General features: G+C 31.9%; 1 protein-coding gene across 6 annotated transcripts; it reads right to left on the reverse strand.

Moving 5' to 3' along the window:
* Positions 1 to 774: 774 nt before the first annotated feature.
* Positions 775 to 16,949, reverse strand: LOC108215378 (SKP1-like protein 21). 6 transcript variants are annotated; one of them, XM_017387877.2, is made up of 12 exons: positions 16,754 to 16,949; positions 16,197 to 16,470; positions 15,763 to 15,883; positions 10,848 to 10,958; positions 9,605 to 9,820; positions 9,032 to 9,217; positions 8,811 to 8,924; positions 8,640 to 8,727; positions 7,855 to 7,976; positions 7,565 to 7,710; positions 1,577 to 1,675; positions 775 to 1,098 (listed from the first exon to the last, which is right to left on the reverse strand). In XM_017387877.2, exons 4-11 carry the CDS (start codon positions 10,908 to 10,910, stop codon positions 1,621 to 1,623), a joined length of 990 nt encoding a protein of 329 aa, XP_017243366.1. In that variant the 5' UTR covers positions 10,911 to 10,958; positions 15,763 to 15,883; positions 16,197 to 16,470; positions 16,754 to 16,949; the 3' UTR covers positions 775 to 1,098; positions 1,577 to 1,620. The 6 variants fall into 6 exon arrangements, with proteins under 6 accessions (XP_017243366.1, XP_017243365.1, XP_017243361.1 ...); XM_017387876.2 differs by having other exon boundaries at positions 9,032 to 9,223; positions 16,279 to 16,470; positions 16,754 to 16,948; XM_017387872.2 differs by having other exon boundaries at positions 9,032 to 9,223; positions 16,754 to 16,948.
* Between the last annotated feature and the right edge of the window lie 3,706 nt (positions 16,950 to 20,655).

The raw sequence follows: 20,655 nt of genomic DNA on the forward strand, positions 1-20,655 counted from the left end.
ATGCCATCATGGTATAGTTCTGTCTCTCCAAGCATAATATTCACGACTTCAGTAAAATATATTGCATTGGTGTGTCCATAAGAAGGCACAATTTAACATAGTAAACATGCAGAAGTTCTTAAGGAGCACGGAGCAAGTATGTGAAATTTTAATGGAAGTAAATGTTGGAAATTTGTCATTTTGAGCACCAATTTGAGTGAGGCTCGGCTACGTGCTCGTGGCGGGTTATGCTTGGATTATGTTCTCCTCCGAGAGAGTTTTCCAATGCATGTTTATTCACTCAAAACGACTATAAAATGGATGAGTTATGATGATCCAAAGTTGCTTCCTTGGTAGTGGAAATTTGGAAAGGAAAAACTTGAGTCACACATTGATTCTATAAAGAGCCTTTAAAGGCTTTATATAGTAGAACACTCTTGTAGTGTTTAACTTGTGTTAGTATGTTATGCTCCACCACCTACGTGCGCGCAGGGGGGGTGCAAATTGTGGGATTTCGAGGGGAGTTTCGTGGCTTCGCAAGCCTCAGGCTTTTCCGCGTGTTCGTCGAAGGTGCTTCTCGCATCGTCAATCCGTTTTATCCTGGGAGGCGATCGTTCATCACATACGGTGAGGGCGAAATACGCTTTAAGGAGACAGTTGCGTTATATCCTTCGTTTCTATTCTGTCTCCTACGTTTTGCACACACAAACACTATTTGATTTTTACACAGATTGTATAACAGTAAAACTGCACATTATATTCATGGTATAGTTCTGCCAACATGGACTTCTAATGGAAGTAAATGTGTAATTATCATATCAAAATAACAGAGCAATTGACAAGAAAATAGGAGATTTATGCATCCTGCTCGAACCAAACAACTGGCATGGGTGAAATTCTGAAGTCTGAACTAAAGCAAATGATAATATAATAAGATTTCATCCTGCTGCCGATACAAGTCATGAACTTCTCAAAATCAAATAAAATTGTCATTGGAAAAAGAGATTCTAGCCATTGCCAAGAAGTCATCCCGCTAGAACCTAATATAAGTCCTTGATTGAATCCAAATAAAACATGCAGGCAAACAGAAAGACTTATGCCACTGCCAGGTAAAAAGATCTGATAATAAGAAAAAAAAGGTTATTGCACATAATCAAATTAATTATGATCAAATGACACTAATTAGTTGTTGCAAAAATAAAATATAACGAGGAGACTGTAGCTGAACAACACTAGTCAATGTAGTCATGAAGTTCACCCAGTATTAATTTTTTTATCCTGTGTCGTAATAAAAATAAACACATATAGATATATACACATTTATGTAAGCATTGTTAAACTTAAAACCAAGTATGAGTATAATAACCTTTTTACATTTCTCAATTCAGAAATGCTTGGACACTGACAATAACTTCAGCAAAAATATATGGATGTATATACAGATGTAGATGACACGTCATTGTAAATTTGCAGTATTTTCTAAAAAGGTAAAAAAAATGCAGGGCGATATTAAGAAATGTTATTATGACTAAATTAGTTCAGCAGGTTTTTTTTATACATTATTGCACAGCCTAAAAAAGGGTATACACATTTGTACCTTGTCATTGATTCAATTCCACCGAACTAGTCTGCTTTGCTAACTCAAATGAGGTCACCATAATTCAGATTTAGTCTCCTGGCAAATTCCACTACTTCCCTGTATCAGGCAAGAACAGAAAAGGAATCATACATGGGGAAAAAAAATACTTAGATATCATGCTAGCTATCATTAATAATGAGGGCCTTTCCTACACTTTCCTGCAAAGGTCAACCAACAAAATAAGTAGAACCCAATAAATTAGGAAAAATTGCAAATAACAGTCGAAACTATTAAAATAGATATCGATATCGAAGTCCCTCACTTGAAAATGCAAACGACAGCATAAACTTCACATGACGATGCATGAAAGAGATAATAAAGTGAACTCTCAAGTATACTAGTCCTAATTATGAGCAAGTATCGTTGCACTTTATAGCCCTAGCGGTAAGCACCGAACCTACTCATCCGTAGACCTTATTGACCAACCAATTGTTGCACTCTATAGCTCTTGCATTAAGCATCGAACAAGTCCTATCTGACTACTATTCACGTCTTACGAATGCAAACTGGAACATGAAAAAGGCGGAACAGTAACAGTAACATATCTGCCATAAAATGTATTCTAGTATTCGTTAATCCTATTTTGGTACACAAAAGCGCAATGACGGAACATCATCGGGAACATTTCAAAATGATAATTGTTTCCCTATGACAATTTATTTAAGATGCAACATAGTACTTTAAAGAGCTAAAACTCAAAAACTTACAAGAATAAGGTCATGATTATAAATATTTTATGCTTTCTTCAAAAGGTATATAACTGTGAGCTTGTTTTTCCTTATGTGCAGGAGTCCGCGCAATGCGTGTGATAATGATACAATCATGATCAATTAGATGAAACAAAAATGAGTAAAATGAAGGCACATACTTGCAGTCTTCCGTATAGTTTTTTTTATCAGAGCACATATATGGTAGATTATACTTAAACATGTTTATGTGGCATTAATAATAAAGTGTCCCTGGAATCCTCCTGATTTGTTGCTATTTATTTGACATGTATATTAAGTGCCTCCAACTCATTGGTAGGAAACACTATTTTACCAAATGTTCAATGAATATGATCATATAAAATTTCACTCAAGTTCAATAACACACCAATTTTATTTTTTTTGGGTAAATGAGGATGGCACCTCGTATAAATTTCATAAATAAACAAAAATATATACAAACATGAGAGATAAAACACTCCCAAGTTCAAGAAAATCTTCAGGGAACAACCTCCCAGAAGCCAAACCAAGACAAATGAAAAAAACAATAGAACACTGTCTACTGGTTGCAGAAAAAGTCCAAAAGAAAAAGGTCTGCCAACTGACTAAAACACAAACTCCGCCTCAAAACATCCTTATTCCCCGTATCTATGTCCAACTTCCGATCCATATCCAAAAATCTTTTTATTTTTTTAGATTAACAGGGAAACACTTGAATCTCGCGTAACATAATTACAAGGTGACATTTTTCCTTGATAAATGGAAAAATACTCAACTATTTCAATTAAATATGAACATATTCAAGGTGACCATTTTGATGAGAGAAGGATCAAAAGTTCCAGGCAAGCATGTGAATCTACTATTTTATCATGAAGTTGGCAAAATGAAAATAAAATAAAAATAAATGTGAAAACATATCTGTGGTCATATATATGTGTGTGTGCGCGCGCGAGTTTGTGTGGTGTGCGTGTCAGCGTGTGTGTACTCTAAAAACAATATATAAGTCAAAAATTTACATGCCGTAGTTGTATACCAATGTTTTATAAAAAATTAAGAAATTTTCAATAACAAATGAATTAAGTTAAGGATGAAATTCGAAATGATTTTGTAGAGGGAAGAAAAGAATGATGTTGCTGAATTCTCAAGATCAATTACATACGTTTGTTATGCAAACAAAAGAATTAACAAATAAATTACATACAGAATAAATTAAACAAATTCATAATAACTAATTAAGTTGTTTTACTTACATTAGGTAAGTAGATCGCTACGTAAATTCAACTTTTATGGTAATAAAGTCATGAAAGTTGTTTCCTTTATCAAAGAAAGGTTGTATATAGAAATTGGAAAGTAGATACGAACAGAGGATTATTTCTATTTCAAAGAAATTTACTTAGCTTTCTAGTCAACGGATTTTTACATAAATTCTGGAAATAATTATTCTTATTCATAGTTTAATAATATATATTGAGGGAATATGTAAGTGGATTTATAATTGTTTCTATCGGCTTCTTTCGGAGTTGGATTTTATGCAATTACTTGGCTTTTCCCGTCTATTATCTAGCCTTCAAGCCAATGTGCTATACCAAGTACTATTAAAAGCCAAAACTCCACATAATTTTCTTTTATTTGCCAATGTACTAGCTCAGTGTTGTGAAAAGCGCGCCTAGGCGCAAAGCGAAGCAAAGTGCACCCTTAGTGCCTCATATATGTCGAGGCGAAGCAACTTCAATGAAGCGCACGCTTTTAGCCTTGAAGCACAAAGCGCGCTTAAGCACGAAGCGGTAGAAAAGCGCGCTTTAGCGAAGCTAAGCGCATAATATGATATTTAATGTTATTGGGCTACTTTTAAGGCCCAAAAGTACTAACCCATAACAAAAAAAGAATTTTGGGTCACTTTTAAGGCCCAAAAGTACCAACCCATAACAAAAAAAAGAATTTTAGAAGACGCTTTGAATTAAGAGATAAAATTGACCCTATATCACTCCTTAATGTTGATGAAAGCAATGAGTGGTTGGTTGGACGCCTAGAATTCTGCCTATGAAACATAAATTTTGAATTTTAATATATAAGTTTAGAATTGTTTTTCCCTCTAAAAGTATTATTTAATATATTATAAAGGATAAATTAAGTTATTTATGGCTTAAAGTGTGATTTAATATATTATGAAGTATAAATTATGTTATAAACCTATATACATATATCCTAAATAATAAATAAAAATTTTGTAAAACATGCGCCTAGCTTCAAAGAAGCGCGCGCCTCGCTTTTGCGCTTTGCGCCTAGGCTCCAGAGAGTTTTGCGTCTCGGTGCGCTTAATGCTTTCGATAACACTGTACTAGTTGCACGATATTCAAGCCTTACCCCATTGATCGAAGTTCGTTTGAGGATCAGTGCTCAACCACACCATAGCATTTGCAAAAAGGACCCAATCATAATTGATACCGAGATATATTGTACCAGTTATTTTGGATTTGTTCTCATTAGTTCATACACATGGCCTTTATTATAATATACTAATACCAGGGGGTTTCATTCGCATGATTCGCGCAAGGTGGCATGAGTTTGAATTCATACTTAATCTCTTTGGTTTGGTGCCAGAATGCTTATGCTCTCTTTATGATTTTTAAAAAAACTGAAAAATAGTTATAATTATTTTTCAATTTCAAAACATATTTATGTATATTTTTCCTGATTTACATAGTAATTATTATTATTCTAATATATTTATCTTTTTAGTTTAATTAATTCATATAATAACAAAATCAAACTCGTTTTATATTAGTATTATATGACACAAAATACAATTTATATGAAAAAGATTATAGGAAAAATGCATGCAGTTTGAGTATAATTTTAGCAACTCAATATCAATCTTATAATTCCTTTACAAAACAAATATTGTACAACGGGTTATTGTTAATCATGTATAATTATAACTCTTTTGATATCTGACAACATCTTTCAATAATGTCTATAAAAATACTAAAATAAATGCAATATAAGAATTGATGTTAAATTAATTTATTAGTATTAAATTTATTTTATACGTAATTTAAGTTAGGTGTATAAAAGCTTACAAAGTGCAATTTGATATGACACTCAACCGTAATCATCTTATTGCTAGAAACACATACCTTATGAATTTGAGGTATAACTTTCAAAGTCACTAAAACTTTGTGTAAACTTAGCTCATGCAAAAGCACACGGATCCGACGAACTGACAATCCATGAGAATTATATAATGATTTATTGGCACAAGTGTGTGATTGAGTGTTGTTCCATGTGATATTTTGTCAACCTTGATTTTTTCCAAATACACAAAGAGTAAATTGGACCCAATTTAAATACAGAATGGTCTTTTTTACATAGAAACTTGTGGTCGACTTTTTATCACATGAAAATAAATAGATTTATTTAAGAGATTACAATTAGTTGTAATCAATTGATAGCATCACAATTCAGTCGTTCAAGGAGTTATTTCTTTTGTTATATCATGGTTGCACATTAGTAGTGAAAAACTAATATAACTAAGGTATATATTTCCTTTGGTAATCCACTTGGCTTCCGGGTCTTATTATTTCTATATAAACTCTTCTACCACTTATCAGGTAAATATTATATGAACTAATGAATGCTTTTAAATATATATAAATATATATGTGTGTGTGTGTGTGTGTGTGTGTGTGTGTGTAAGGATTTACGATTGGTTTATATTGATTGCTCGACATATAAGTTTTACACTGTTGATTTTCCGATTTCCTCCCCTAGTTTCTGCAAGCTGCGTATGAGCGATTTAGTGCAATTAATTGTGCTTCACAAGTTGTGCTTCAAATTTAAAACTTGCGCTTTTTTAGATTATGCGTTTTCACAACACTAGGCGAGAAAAACTGACATATTAATGCAGAAGAGATGCCAAATATGGCTACATTTAGTTATGAAGGTAACCAAAACTTTTCATTTATAATTGGGGGGTTAAATCTCAAAGTGCGCACTAAAGTGAAGGGCTGGTATCAAATTAGTCATCAACCTTAATGGGGTATCACTTGAATCACTAAAGTCAAAATAAATATCAAATAGATACCTCAAATGTGCGTTCGAGAACTAAAAATTATATCTACAGAGTTTTATACATTTTTCTTGAATGCTACTACAACCAAATGAAAAGCTATGAATTCTAGTATTTTGGATAATACAATGATATTTTTTAAATTTTATCTACTATTTAATTTTATTTTTTTAGTTATTTTTTTGTTTAAATGAAAACAATTAGTAGATCAAATTTTAAAAATCTCACTATATTATCTAAAATACTAGAATTTATAACTTTTCATTTGGTTGTGGTAGCATTCAAGAAAAATGTATAGAACTCCATAGATAAATTTTTAGTTCTCGAGAACATATATGAGGTACTGTTTGATATTTACTTTAACTTAAGTGATTCAAGTGATACCCCTTTAGTTTGATAACTAATTTGATACCAGCCCTTCACTTCAGTGAGCACTTTGAGATTTAACCCTTTATAATTGTCATTATATAGTTGTGATATTAATGTTACATGTTATAAAAAATACTGCCACATGCTTTTTCAGATAATATATATTTGTGGCATGAAAGCCACATCTTTAGTGAAGCAATCTCATCGCCTCTTCATTCACAAAAATAAAATATATATATTTATATCCCTTGTCACCTCGTCTCGCTTCTTGCCCCATAGTTTTAGCAATTGTCTTACGTCACAAGTATATATAATATTAAAATATATTAGTTTTAAATCAAATAATAATTAGTAATAAGTTACTTACAGATGCTATTCGTTGATTAAGTCTGATGCGTCTAACTCTCCGGTTATCACGTAAACCTAGGGTTGTTAGTGACATTACTAAGTAAAAATATTTCTTGTGTTTTACTTGTAATACATTCTCCACACAGGGCTTAAGAGTGTGTGTGTGTGTGTGTGTGTGATAGCTCGGCCATTCAAAATTTGCCCATTCATTCTTCAGCATTAAGATAATGTCATTCAGCTCATACTAAAATTTTCATAGAGGTCGGAAGAAATTGTAAATGACAACATTCTCATCAATACGATTATCTGAAACATTAACTTCTAGTAAAATAACTGATTTAGTAGAATAAGTATATAATACTGCATTCAGATACAACTAAAGCAACATGAAAATTTGTCAGGTATAACTAATTTCATGTTTAGAGCACCTAATAACAGAATAACAGGGCAAACCTATGAAGCGCTTCTTTCAAAGCAGGATCCCAGTCACTGTCATCAACGTCTTTCTTAACAATGAAGCTCTCATCTCGGGTCCCCAATAGCTTTGATGTATCAGCAGTGGAACCGATAACTTTTGTAGAAGCAAAAGACTTCAAATCCTAGAATATGTCAATAATCATCTTCTTAATCACATAGAATTATTAAAATATACCAGAAACTATACAGTAAAGGTACACAATACACTACTGGGAAGAAGTGCAATAGATAACCAACATTATTACAATAGACATTATGTGGGTAACCTGGTCATGGTTCTCAATGAATTTCTTTAAAGCAGGTGATTCAGATGAAGAAGAAATACTGGAAGAAGTTTTCTTTTGTGCCCTTTTCTTGCGGTTTTTTTTCTTCTTGAAAGTTTGTGGGTCTGCAAATAAATTGGAACTATTATATGTTAATGTACATATTGGAAAGAAGCAAATTATAAAGCAAAGAAAATCCTTGCATCAGCTTTTCAATCACAATGCACAGCTGTAGGGGTATGGGCCAAATTATGAAACAAGGGATATCCTGGCATCAATATTTGGACTACCATCCATACCTCTACAGAGTAACAAAAGTGTAACAAAAAAGATAGCGTGAAATAACCACACGACAGAACACCGGCAGTGTTAATGCATTAACCACGCCACAGAACACCATGAATATTTATGCATTAACTATTGCTATTAATGCATAAAGGCATCAAGTGTTAGAGAATATCAGAAGTGTTTATTCCTTTCACAAATATCGCATCTCAAAAAAGGACGATGCAGAAACCTCACTTATAGCATAGGAAAATCTTGGGAACAAACAACAAATCAAGGACAACCAGCGAGCACTAGAAAAACAAAAGCTAGCAGAAGAAATAGAAAAACAATAATCGAACAGCTCCAGGGTAAGATCTAAAAAGAATAATTCCTTGAAAACAATGTGATCTGTAAATCCAGGCAGCATCATATGAAATTATAAAGTGCTTCAATTACTAGTTATTTAAGTCATTTAAAATGGTAAATACACTAAAATTGAGGGAATAAGAAAGGGGAGATACCTCCATCTCCTCCATTAATGAATGAAACGAGGTCCTCAACTTTACGAGTATCTTCATGTTGCCTAGCCTCCAATCCAGCCATGAAGTTCTATATATTAAAAAATAACCAGGAGTAAAAGTTTGTAAAAATTATGAAAATTTGACCAAATCTTTTTCTGATGGAAAGTTCACCTTCAGACTCTCTATTCCATTTAAGATTGTTTGCTTCTTCTTTTTGTATAATTTTTCCAAAAGCCTGATTCTTGAATCAATAACCGACTTCCCCCGTGAGTCCAAGTTTTCTAACTGCACGAGTTGACATAGTGAACATAATATTAAAACAAAAGATGGTAAACAGGATATCTTTCAACACTGAATGTGCGACACCAAGTATGCTGGTTACAAGAAAAAACCTCTGGGAGGTCATCATGCAAATTCAACATATGCCATATCTCTTCAGTAGAATTATTACTAATCCTTTGTGCCAATGCTTCACAGGTGCAATCAATCAGCGGCCTAAGTTGCAGGTCGTTTCCAAGAATAATTAACTCACAAAGACTTCTTGCATCTATTTGAAGGAAGTTTTCATCAAAAGTCTTCTGCTCCTATCCAAAGAGAAAACCAGCTATTAGATATTGATATTTTATGTAATTCATCAAATGCTACAGCAATGGAGATTCTGCCACAAATTATACCTAAAAAATAAATTCAAATTTGATAGTTCTGATATTCTTTTGCTTACATAGTACCTGGCCAGGGATTTGTACTGAACAGAGTTATGTGAAACTTTACATACTGTACTTTATCAACCTTTTAGAGATGAGTTTCTCATGCCCCACATTATTATTATTATTTTTCTATGCAAGGGAGTAGATTACTCCATGATGCATTACTCATTCTGGACATCTTACTTACGAGGAGAAGTGAAGTAGTCAAACAGACAAAGGACATAGAACATAAATTTCAAAGGAAAAAAAAAATCTAACCTCCTCAGACCGGTGTACTTGAAATCGGCAGTAATCAAATACCAAACTTAAAGAAGTTGCTCGAACTTTTGGGACCAGTGATATGGGATTGTTCTTTGAAGAACCAAGTCCTGATTTCATAGCATATTCAATTGTAGGGCTTACTATTGCAACCTCCTGTTCCACTTCTTGTATAGAACCATCAGCAGTTTGAATCCATACATAGGATGTCATATTCTACATTCCACAATAATACAAATACATATAGGTTACACGAAAATGATAATGTATGAATATAAACTTATGCCTTCCTAGCCGCTGTCTATAATGCAGCCTGCCTGGAGAAGTATGAAACGTACATTGGTGTATAACATTTTAGGTATGAGGGTAACAGTTAAGAGAGATTGCTTAAAATTTAAAGAATGAGGTAGAAAATGTTTGAAAAAATTCCATCAATAACATGCTCTGATTTTGTTCGCAAAACAAAAAAGAGTATAAAAACAGAATATAAACATCACTTGTATTTGTCTTGATTTTTCATGTCCATGTCTTTAAAAACTTAAGATACAATATAAAACGCTCTAACCAACGCCTTATTTCAATATAGTTTATGATAACAAAAGTATTGTAGAAAGCCAACTCCACAGGTTGTTTATAAAAAGCATTGGAATAACAACTATATATAACATGAGAATTTTGATTTTAACACCAAAACATATGCAAAAATTTTCGGAAAAAAATCACCTTTGACAACTTTCCCGAGGTTTTACTTCAAAATAGAAATATAAAAAAAATAATTTTAATACTATTTAAGCTAAAAAAAAGAGATTTAATTACTTCAATAAACCTAAAGAGGAAATAGCCCTCCACGAATATTAAAGGAATGAAATTCTTCTACTACAAAGAGATGGTAGTTGGCCCTCTACCCATCGATAGTTAACAACCATCTACCAGAGGTTTTATTTCCGCCGTAAGGCAAAAACCCTTAGAAAGGGTAATAAAACTGCTGGTAGCTACTGTAACCCCCTGCATTCGCATAAAAAATTCAGGCTTAATTCCTTCTAGCAGAAAAAATTCGCTGGTAGATGGTTGCATAAATCGCTTGTCAGGGTCAACAAAGAAAAAACACTACAAAAAAAACTTTGATGATAAAGAAATTCGTGTAATATTCTCAGTTAATTATATATGTAACGGAAATAAACAGATATCATGTAAATCTGAATAATGAAAATAACAATGCTTGGAGATCATGATGTAACACTACCTCTGGTTTCTTCACTTCGCTTTCAACTTTTGACATGATATTGGCAACAAGGTTGTCAGACATAGATATCGTCTCCTTTTACTATCCAAATGTGACCTGAATCGCGAGAAGCTGTGGATGACCAAATAAATATAGATATATGAACAAAAAGTTGTAGATGGAGATTGAAATACAAATTGCTAGATTTCACGGATGTTTATAAATTTTTGTTTATATATTTGACAATACAAAGATATCAAGATATTCTTTTGGACAATATTCTTAATATCTCTCTCAAATCAAACTAAATATCTCTCTATATGCACAAAGATATATATAAGCACTATATGTCACATTGTTATGCTTGCATATATATTTATATAACATCTCTGTTGGATGATCATCATCTTGAGAAAAAGTATATTAACGCGTAATCGGGTTTTTTATATAATTTTTTCTTACATTTACAATGAAAGATACAATTAAATTACGATGCAAGTAGTAGGTCCCACCAATTAAACAAGTCGAAGGGTGATCATAATTTTGAATAAATGGTTCGTCTAGCTAGATAAGAAGAAAGTATGGTACGCGTTAAATTACGTGTCATTTTTGTAATAAAAAAGAAAGAAAGTAGTACTCCCTCTATTCCAACCAATTCTTTACACTTTCCTTTTTCAGATGTCCCTCTCAATTACTTACATCTTAAAACTTTTAAAACTAGTAAAATTTTATAATATAAAAATCAATCTCACCCAGAGATTTTTCAAATCTATTAATAAAAATATTAAATGGTCCCACCACTTTACCTACATTTCTTAATCTTTTGATATAGATGGATGAAGGGGGTATAAGACAAAAAATAATTATTACTAGAGGGCCCTATTTGTGAGAGTTTTGTGACATTAGGTGCAGTACTCGTGACGGTATTACTTGTAAAACTCTAGCTTGCCAACCTTTTTACAAAGGTAGAAATAATTACAAAAAGAAACACGTTCATATTCATCACATTTTACATCATTCTTTAAACTTTTTTTGTGTTTATCATTAAATGGGACCTACCTCTTATTTCGGCATCTTAAATGGGACCTACCACTTGATAAGGATTTTTTTTTCATTCTTAAATTTCGGGTGAATTTAATTAGGATTTTAAAAAATGTTTTGGAATCTTGAGGCATTCAATTACAATTCTAAATTGTCCAAAAAATTCTGACAATATTCAATCGGGATTTTAATTTATGCTTAAAAATCTAGTGGTATTCAATTGAGATTATTTAAATCCATTAAAATCTGACGTTATTCAAAAGGTGATGATTTTTTTTTGGACTTCATAAAATGATGGATTTTGTAGGATTGTTTAGTGTATTTTATGTTTCTAGAAATCTCATCATAATCCACGAGATTTTGAAAGATTGTGCTTCAATCCAAAGTACTTTACATCAGCTCTATGAATTATACCTAAATATCTCTTTATATGCATATGTATATGCACATATATATATATACACACACATATACATATACATACATATATATAGGGTATTGCTCAAAGAACACCATTAAAAGAAGAACAAAGAATAACACTTTAGAATCGAATATACAATCTCATCTAAAACTTGAATTAAACTCTAATTTTGAGCTGATTAACCTTTTATTGTGAATAATAATAGTATTTAACATGTTTAACAATAAATATGAATTAAAATTAACATGATTCTATGTAATATTAATCGTTCTAGATTCTATTCTGGATTCTATAATATTTCATATTAATAATTTGGATGAGTTTGGATGTTAGATTTCATATATTATATTTAATTGGTGTTTACTTATGAAATTATAATCTTAACAAATCATTTTTTATGACAAATAAAGTGTTATGATAGTATTCTGTGTTGTTCTTTTTTTTAGGGTCCTACTCCAATAGAAACTACTAGAATAGAAACTAAATGGAAACCAATGCGATTAAGCAGAATGATGCGGGTCTTGGGACCGGGGATGGACCCCAAGATGGGCCTGGACGGGGTCTAAGTGAGGCCTAATAGGGCCGGGTCGGGGCCTAGTGGGACCATGGTGGGGCCAAGATTTGGCTCTTTAAGACTGTCTGGATCCTGTCTAGGGCATGTGAGGAGCCTTGGCGAGGCCCTAGCGGGCCCGGGGTAAATTGAGTGGGGGTGAGGGTGGGCCCTAGGTGGGTGATGACATATAGGGGGTTAGTGAGGTCATTAAGGTATAATTTTTATTGGTTTCTATTTGAGCAATTTATATATATATATATATATATATATATATATATATAGTCTTATGGTGAGATATGAGATCCAATCTCATACACTCATTTAAATACATTATATTCATCTCTCACCATTCATTTAATATTTTATCATCTTCTAATTCAACTACCTATCACCTTCAACCACCGTTGACCACCACCACCAGCTCCGGCGACCACCAGAAAATCACCGCCGGCAAACATAAAACACCACCGGAAAACATAAAATCACCACTGGAAAACTAAAAATCACCATCAGAAAACCAAAAATCAACGCCAGAAAATGAAAATCACCACACTTCCACCATCTACAAACCACCACCACCACCCCCAAATCCGAAAAATCAAAGCCAGAAAATGAAAATCACCACACTTCCACCATCTACAAACCACCACCACCACCCCCAAATCCGAAAAACCACCAACTATACAATAAAATCACCATCGAAAAACTTAAAATCACTGCCAGAAAGCCAAAAATCAACGTCAGAAAATTAAAATTACCACACCACCACCATCTACAAACCTACGCCACCACCCCTCAAATTCGAAAAATCACCAACTACAAACAAAATCACCGTCGGAAAATCAAAAAACCACCAAAAACCCCCAACTAATCTCAGCCATACATACATCCTCCATACAAAATATCTCAGATTTGCTACATACATGTCGGAGGGAATGGAGGATGGATATTGAAGGTCGGAGTGGAGAATGGTAAGCATATGAGGCTGGAGTCGGGGGATAAGCGAGAACCTCTGCGGTGCATGTACGGAGGAGGAGGTCGGAGACGAAGGTCGCGGTGGCGGCGGAGCTCGCGACAACAGATCTGGTGTTTGACGGTGGGGGGCGGCTGCGCGTGATGGTGGTGTGTGGGTGGGTGGGTGGGAGGGCGGCCGGCGGTGGGAGGTGGTGGTGGGGAGACAATCGAGAGAGAGAGAGAGAGAGGAGGCAGTGGGTGGGTTATAAAATGTGTGGATGTGATTTAATTCAGGGATAAAAATGTGGGGTTGAGATTAGATCTCATATCTCACATTAGTTGGGGTTCTCATTTGAGCACTAGCCTATATATATATATATATATATATATATATATATATATATATATATATATATATATGGCATTGCTCAAAGAAGACTACCCCTAAAAGACGAACAAAGAAGAACACTTTAGAATCACATATAGAATCTCATTTAAAACTTGAATTAACTTCTAATTTTAAGCTAATTAACCTTTTATTATGAATAATAATAGTATCTAACATGTTTAACAATAAATATGGATTAAAAATAACATGATTCTATGTAATATTAATCGTGCAAAATATATATACATAATTCTGTTATGGATTCTATTCTGGATTCTATAATATTTCATATTAATAATTTGGATGAGTTTGGATGTTAGATTTCATATATTATATTTAATTGGCGTTTAATTATGAATTTATAATCTTAACAATCATTTATTTATGAAAAATAAAGTGCTATGATAGTGTTCTTTGTTGTTCTTTTCCTAAAATTTTCTGTGTGGATATATATATATATATATATATATATATATATATATATATATATATATATATATATATATATATATAGGTTGGACTCTCCCAAACAAGCACGAGCAAACTCAATCTCTAGAAAGAAGATAACAGCGGACCAACTCTTGGGCGAAACTAGGTCCTGACCCACCCTTAAATTTAACGGGCTCCATTCCTTTTACTCCTGTCCATATACTTGGTAGTTTCAGAATCATATGGAAGAAGTCCATGTAAAACAAAAAAAAAACTACAAATTGTTAATTAAGTTTATTTAATATCTTTTGAATTTCTATGTTAAGGTGACTTCTTTTAATATTTTATGAATATACTTTTTTTAGATTAGATTTTGTCTAAGCGGTTCTATTCATTTATATGAAAAACTATTAAGGTTACATTTAATTCCTTGACAATAACATTTTATTTTAATGGTGAAGTATGATATGTAGAAATTCATAAGATAAATAGTTCTTTTCTATGATGTGTTTCTTTGAAAGTCAGTAGAACATTGTAATCATGAACAATATTGAACGAAAAGAAAGGATCAAAATAATTTTAACAAACTTAACTTCCTTTAATTATTAAATTATAAGCCCAACAAGTATCAAAATTTGTGTTCATTCGAAAAAGAGTTATCATATGTTTTTTGGCCCTCCCTCAACGAATTTCGTGGGTCCACCACTGTCAGTCACTCAAGCCCACCTTGAGAGACAAATGACCCACTGCAAAAATTTGTTAACACTAAGCCTTTCTACAAACCACAACCAACTCAAAACCTTTATTTCCGACACCTCAACCAAATAGGTCACATGCCTAAAACTGGTAATTCAGAGACTCTATTATCAGATACATAATTATAGATTCCTCACCTTTTTACCTTCAATATAGGTGACCATATATATGTGTGTTATATATATAAAATAATCAAGATACTGAGTTTTCGAGTTTGTATTTCCACATGGATGCCATGTCCGACTTTAGTGTGTCGAGTTAATTTTTTTTTAAATTATGAACAGAAAGGAAACGCACTGCTCCCAAAGAGTGTAACATTCACGAGGAAACAGAATCACAATTACAAGGAGAACAACAACAGCCAAAATAAAGGTCACAAGTTTCTGAGAAAAACCTGGCCATTATATCCAATTCTGCTAGTGTCATGCATAGACTAGCTTCTCCTCCAACACCAAGTTGTTTTGCCCCGGATATGCTTCTTATATCACAAAAAGGCTTGAATTCTATTATCATATCTGGCACACAACACAGGAAATACAAGCTAAGAAACTGATTGACACGTCCTATATTTCTAATTTACAGCATCAAGTATCAGGTAATTTAACAGTTTACATATAAGTGCATGTTAAATTTCTGTATCAAATCATGACCCTAACACAGGTAACATTTCTAAGAAAACTTTACAAATATGGCATTAAAAACCGGAACAACCAATTAATCATGACAAATTATGAAACACGATCACGTTGAATCAATACCAATAAATTTAAAAAAAGAAAAAGAAAAAGAAAGCTAGAGAGACTACATAAAGATGTTCAGTATTTTTACAAGTTGCATGAATTAAGCCAGCTTGATTCAAGTGCGAAGGACCCATGGACCATGGTCCACTAGCAGCGCCATTTTTAAGTACCTCCTTTGGCAGACAAACAAACCTGCCTGTAAACATACTTAGCTAGAAGCTAGGGCATCTCCAACCCGCGGACTAAACAGCAATTCACCAATCAAACCAAACAAAACACCAGTCGAAGTATCCAATATGCTTTCGCTGAATCAACTAAGTTATCACTCATCATCATCAACCTCTGATCACGGATAATGTTTCCTATAGCAAACACGGAGACAATTACACATCAAATACTCGAAAAGGATACCGAAATCACTAATAAAAACTGCCACATTACTTCATTAAACCTTTTCTTTTCATCATTCACATACTCATCACCGATCCAAACAACTACTTGATGATTAAAATCGATATGTATGGGATCAACACATAACAAATATGAGCAGGAAACAAGGATCACAATGATGATAAAGTATGGAACAAAATTAGGTTAAATTAATTAATGTAATATTCAAAAAGTGAGAACAGCGAGAATACGTACAGATGTTTTGTGTGTATAGGTGTTGCAAGAGATGACCTGGTTGATTAGTGTGTGGGGGACCCACGGTTCACCACCGCAGCGATTTTCACGGTCCCGCCGGCCGGTGATTTAAGTGGAGCCAGCCAGCCAAACAACTCTTTAACATGTTGAATTCACATTGGAAACTTACCCAACAACGTGTGTATTTTTTGTATATTTACATCTGATATTCTGATTCAAGTCATCAAGTACTTTAAGATTTTTTTTTTTTTTAGTTCCATTAATTAACTATAAGTCTATAAGCCTTTTTGTTTCGTAAAATGTGTGAACCAAGTCACCAACACTCATTTTCTCGTATCGTATTATTTTTATAAATTAAAATCATGATTTTATACTAACATGATAAAGGTCAAATATTTATAAAAGCAGATTTATGAATAGTGGATTATTACTATAAACTAAAAATAATTACACGGTTTTATCTTAAAATATATTATAATATAGGGAATTAATCAAAAATACCACATTTTCTAAGTTTTTTTGCGATTTTACAATTTTTTAAAAAAATTACAAAAATACTAATTTTTTAAAAAATATTTACAAAAATAGTCTGCAACGAGATGCTACCAGGTGCAAATTCATTTAATTGGCTCGTAGAAGTTGCAAATCTGGTTGCAAGTATGGTATTTTTAAAAAGGTATTTTTGTAAAAACAATTTTGAACTCAGGTATTTATAAGGATCTCCGAATAATATATTAGTTTTGCAGAAGTGTCATAAGAATGTTTTTGTGATTATGATGATAGATGTGTTTACTCCGTGATAAAATCTTGTGTATTTCAGATATTATCACTATATTTAAAACTGAAATAATGATCATTCAAGAAGTAATTAATTGGCTTTTATAGTTATTTAATGTCAGGATTATGATCGATCTGACTCTTTGCGATCAGTTTAAACCATTCGACATCTGTTCATTCAAAGATGGGTTGGCTTTTATAGTTATTTAATGTCAGGATTATGATCGTCTGCAATCAATTTAAACCATTAGACGTCTGTTCATTAAAAGATGAGTAATGTTTTTGAGAATTGTCGTATTCATCTTAGTTTATAAATTATATTTTATACTTTTTATTATTAAAAGACAAACAAATAAAGTAATTCATTAAATAGTTAGAATCTCGTATTTGTCAAATTGTCAAAAAAAATTCATGTCTTCGACTACATTTTTAAGGAAATTTTTGTATGATACATCTTATTAATAAAAACATTTTTTTTAAGAAATCATAATATATGGCTACATGTTATTATGTCCTTTTCTACCCACATAACCTCTTTTTTGTTAAGAAAATCAGAGAAAAAGATAATTTAGAAACTATCAACCAATCTAATCGGACTGGTCTCCGACTTAGATTATGTTCTCAACTTCGGCGCACATGGATTACATGAATATACAAAAACTTATATTTCATTAGTTCATTGTTTTAAAAAATGTCAACTTCACTGTAGTGTTCCGAATTCAATTACACATTTTGAACGAAGTACTAGTCTGTTACACTAATTGACAAGTCAAAATTGACAAGTCAATTAGTCAATAACATGTGGCAAACCAAAAAGCACCCCCTTCAATCTACTTATCTATACTATATTATAATAAGTCAACATGGGTATAATTTGTAGTCGTACAAAATTTTGGTATAGTCATGTCTTTGTTATGTTTTTCTAATTTGGTAATCTCTTTCTGAAACTAGAATTCTATAACATGTGCAGGGGCGGAACTAGGGGGGGGGCGAAGGGGGGCTGGAGCCCCGGCTAGAAAAATAAAAATCAGTAGAATTTTTTTTTTCCAGCCCCGAATGTTCTCTAAAAATGATATAAAGAAATTTTTTGAGCCCTGGGTAAGTTAAAAAATCTTTGTAATAACTGATATTTTTCCTTCAATCAAATGTTGTTAAATATTTGAGTCTCGAATATTTTTTGAGCCCCGGGTGATTTGATCTCCTGGTTCCGCCACTGAACATGTGCATACACTGTTAAACAGTTTCATATACTAAAAACACTCATCATAATACATTATCATATAATATTTCAGAAAAAAATATAATGATGTTAAAAATAAAGTTATAAATATATAATTTTGAATATTTTCTTTTAAAACAAGATCCTTCGTATAACTCTTTTTAACTCTAATCCGTTACACGACAAATATAGTATCCACATATTAATAACAACAAAATATTTATAAATTGATAATAAATTATAAAAGCTGAATTTTTTCGAGAAAATATTACTCCCTCCGTCCCCCTCAATTGTTTACATTGGGGTACGGGGGCTCCGCACACATTCTAATGCTCTCATAAAATATAGTTTGATAAATTATTTTGAACTTTTTTTCTTCTGAATAAAAATTTAGTATCTAAACTTTTATACAAAAAAGAAAAATTTGAAAAAAGAGTTTTGGAACTATGTTTTATATGCGCCTTAAAATGCGTGTCGAGCAATGCAAAAAAATGTAAAGAAATGAGAGGGACAGAGGGAGTATTAGTTAGTTAATATAATTTAATTAAAATTCAATTCATGAATACTAAAATACTAATAAAACAATATTAAAATTTAAATTATAAATAATAAATTATGAGTTGTATACCCGCCCGTGCCTCGCACGGGTTAAAGGCTAGTATATATAATAGCCCAACCCGAGCCTAACTCCTCCTCATAGATATAAAAAAATGTTATTCATGGGACTCGAACACAAGCCCTCTTCATTACAATTACACCACTCAAACCACTTGAGCTACACAAGCAATTAATTTTTTTATTCAAAAGCATTAAACTCATACATTAAAACTGTTGTATTTATATTCTTTTCAATATCCTATTTATTTGACACAAGTTATTATTTCAGGTAAGTCTCATATGTTTTTTACATGATAGATTACTATCCATAAATTAATTACTTACGTAATAAATTTAAATTTGAAAAAGAATTTAAACAATTGGGCTCGAGCCATGTTTTAGACTTCAAAAAATGGATATAATTCATATTTTAATAAAATTGGATGAATTAAAATCTAACTTAATACTTTAAACGAGTACCGATACAATATTAGAGAAATTTAAGTCATGAATGTGAGAAATAAGCACAAAAACTAAGATTTCGGTGAGCATCTTTGAAAGGAAAAATTGATGGATTTTCAACATGTACTATGTCATATTTTTTTTTTAATTATAAAAGGTGACTTATAAATAGATTACAATATTTTGAAGAACATGAAATAAGACTGAAAAAATATTTTTATTTAGATTACTTTTTATTTTAAACTTATGAATTCAGAATTCGACGTGTAACCAAATCTTTTCAAAAACATATTATAGATATAAGAATAGTGATAAAGACATCAAATTTGATGTTAGAAAATATGTCTAAATGATATGATTTTGGTGATATATGAATTTGAAATATTATAACTTGTGATATAAATGTGAATTTAGGGAACTTCTATGTTGTTAATCAAAAGTCAACCAAATAATAATAAAACGTGTTTACGAGACCTACTAAAAAGAATTGATTTATAAATTTTACTTGCTTAAAATAAAATAACACTGAGAAATAAGTTTTTTTGATATATATATATATATATATATATATATATATACACACACACACACTTAAAACTATAATTTTAATATGCCATCCATCAATGTATAACATGCGAGTTAAATAAAATGATTCAAACTATAATTAAATTAATTAATCATTTACAAATTAAACTAATAAAATATAACTAATTCTGAAATGGATAATCCGACGCGATAAGGTTATCTGATTAAACGGGAATAAAACAAGAATAGTTTTCCATAATCCAGAATATCGAACACCTGATTTCATCTTTAACAATTGAACATGATATGCTACATTGCTCAC

The sequence above is a fragment of the Daucus carota genome, chromosome 3 (assembly GCF_001625215.2).
Source record: "Daucus carota subsp. sativus chromosome 3, DH1 v3.0, whole genome shotgun sequence".
Lineage (NCBI taxonomy): Eukaryota > Viridiplantae > Streptophyta > Magnoliopsida > Apiales > Apiaceae > Daucus > Daucus carota.

Coding starts and splice junctions, on each gene's coding strand:
- LOC108215378 (XM_017387876.2), bottom strand. CDS start 10,910: ATGTCTGACAACCTTGTTGCCAATATCATGTCAAAAGTTGAAAGCGAA. Junction 8,925..9,031: donor TGCATGATGACCTCCCAGAG/GTTTTTTCTTGT, acceptor CAACTCGTGCAG/TTAGAAAACTTGGACTCACG. Junction 7,711..7,854: donor TCATTGAGAACCATGACCAG/GTTACCCACATA, acceptor GACATATTCTAG/GATTTGAAGTCTTTTGCTTC.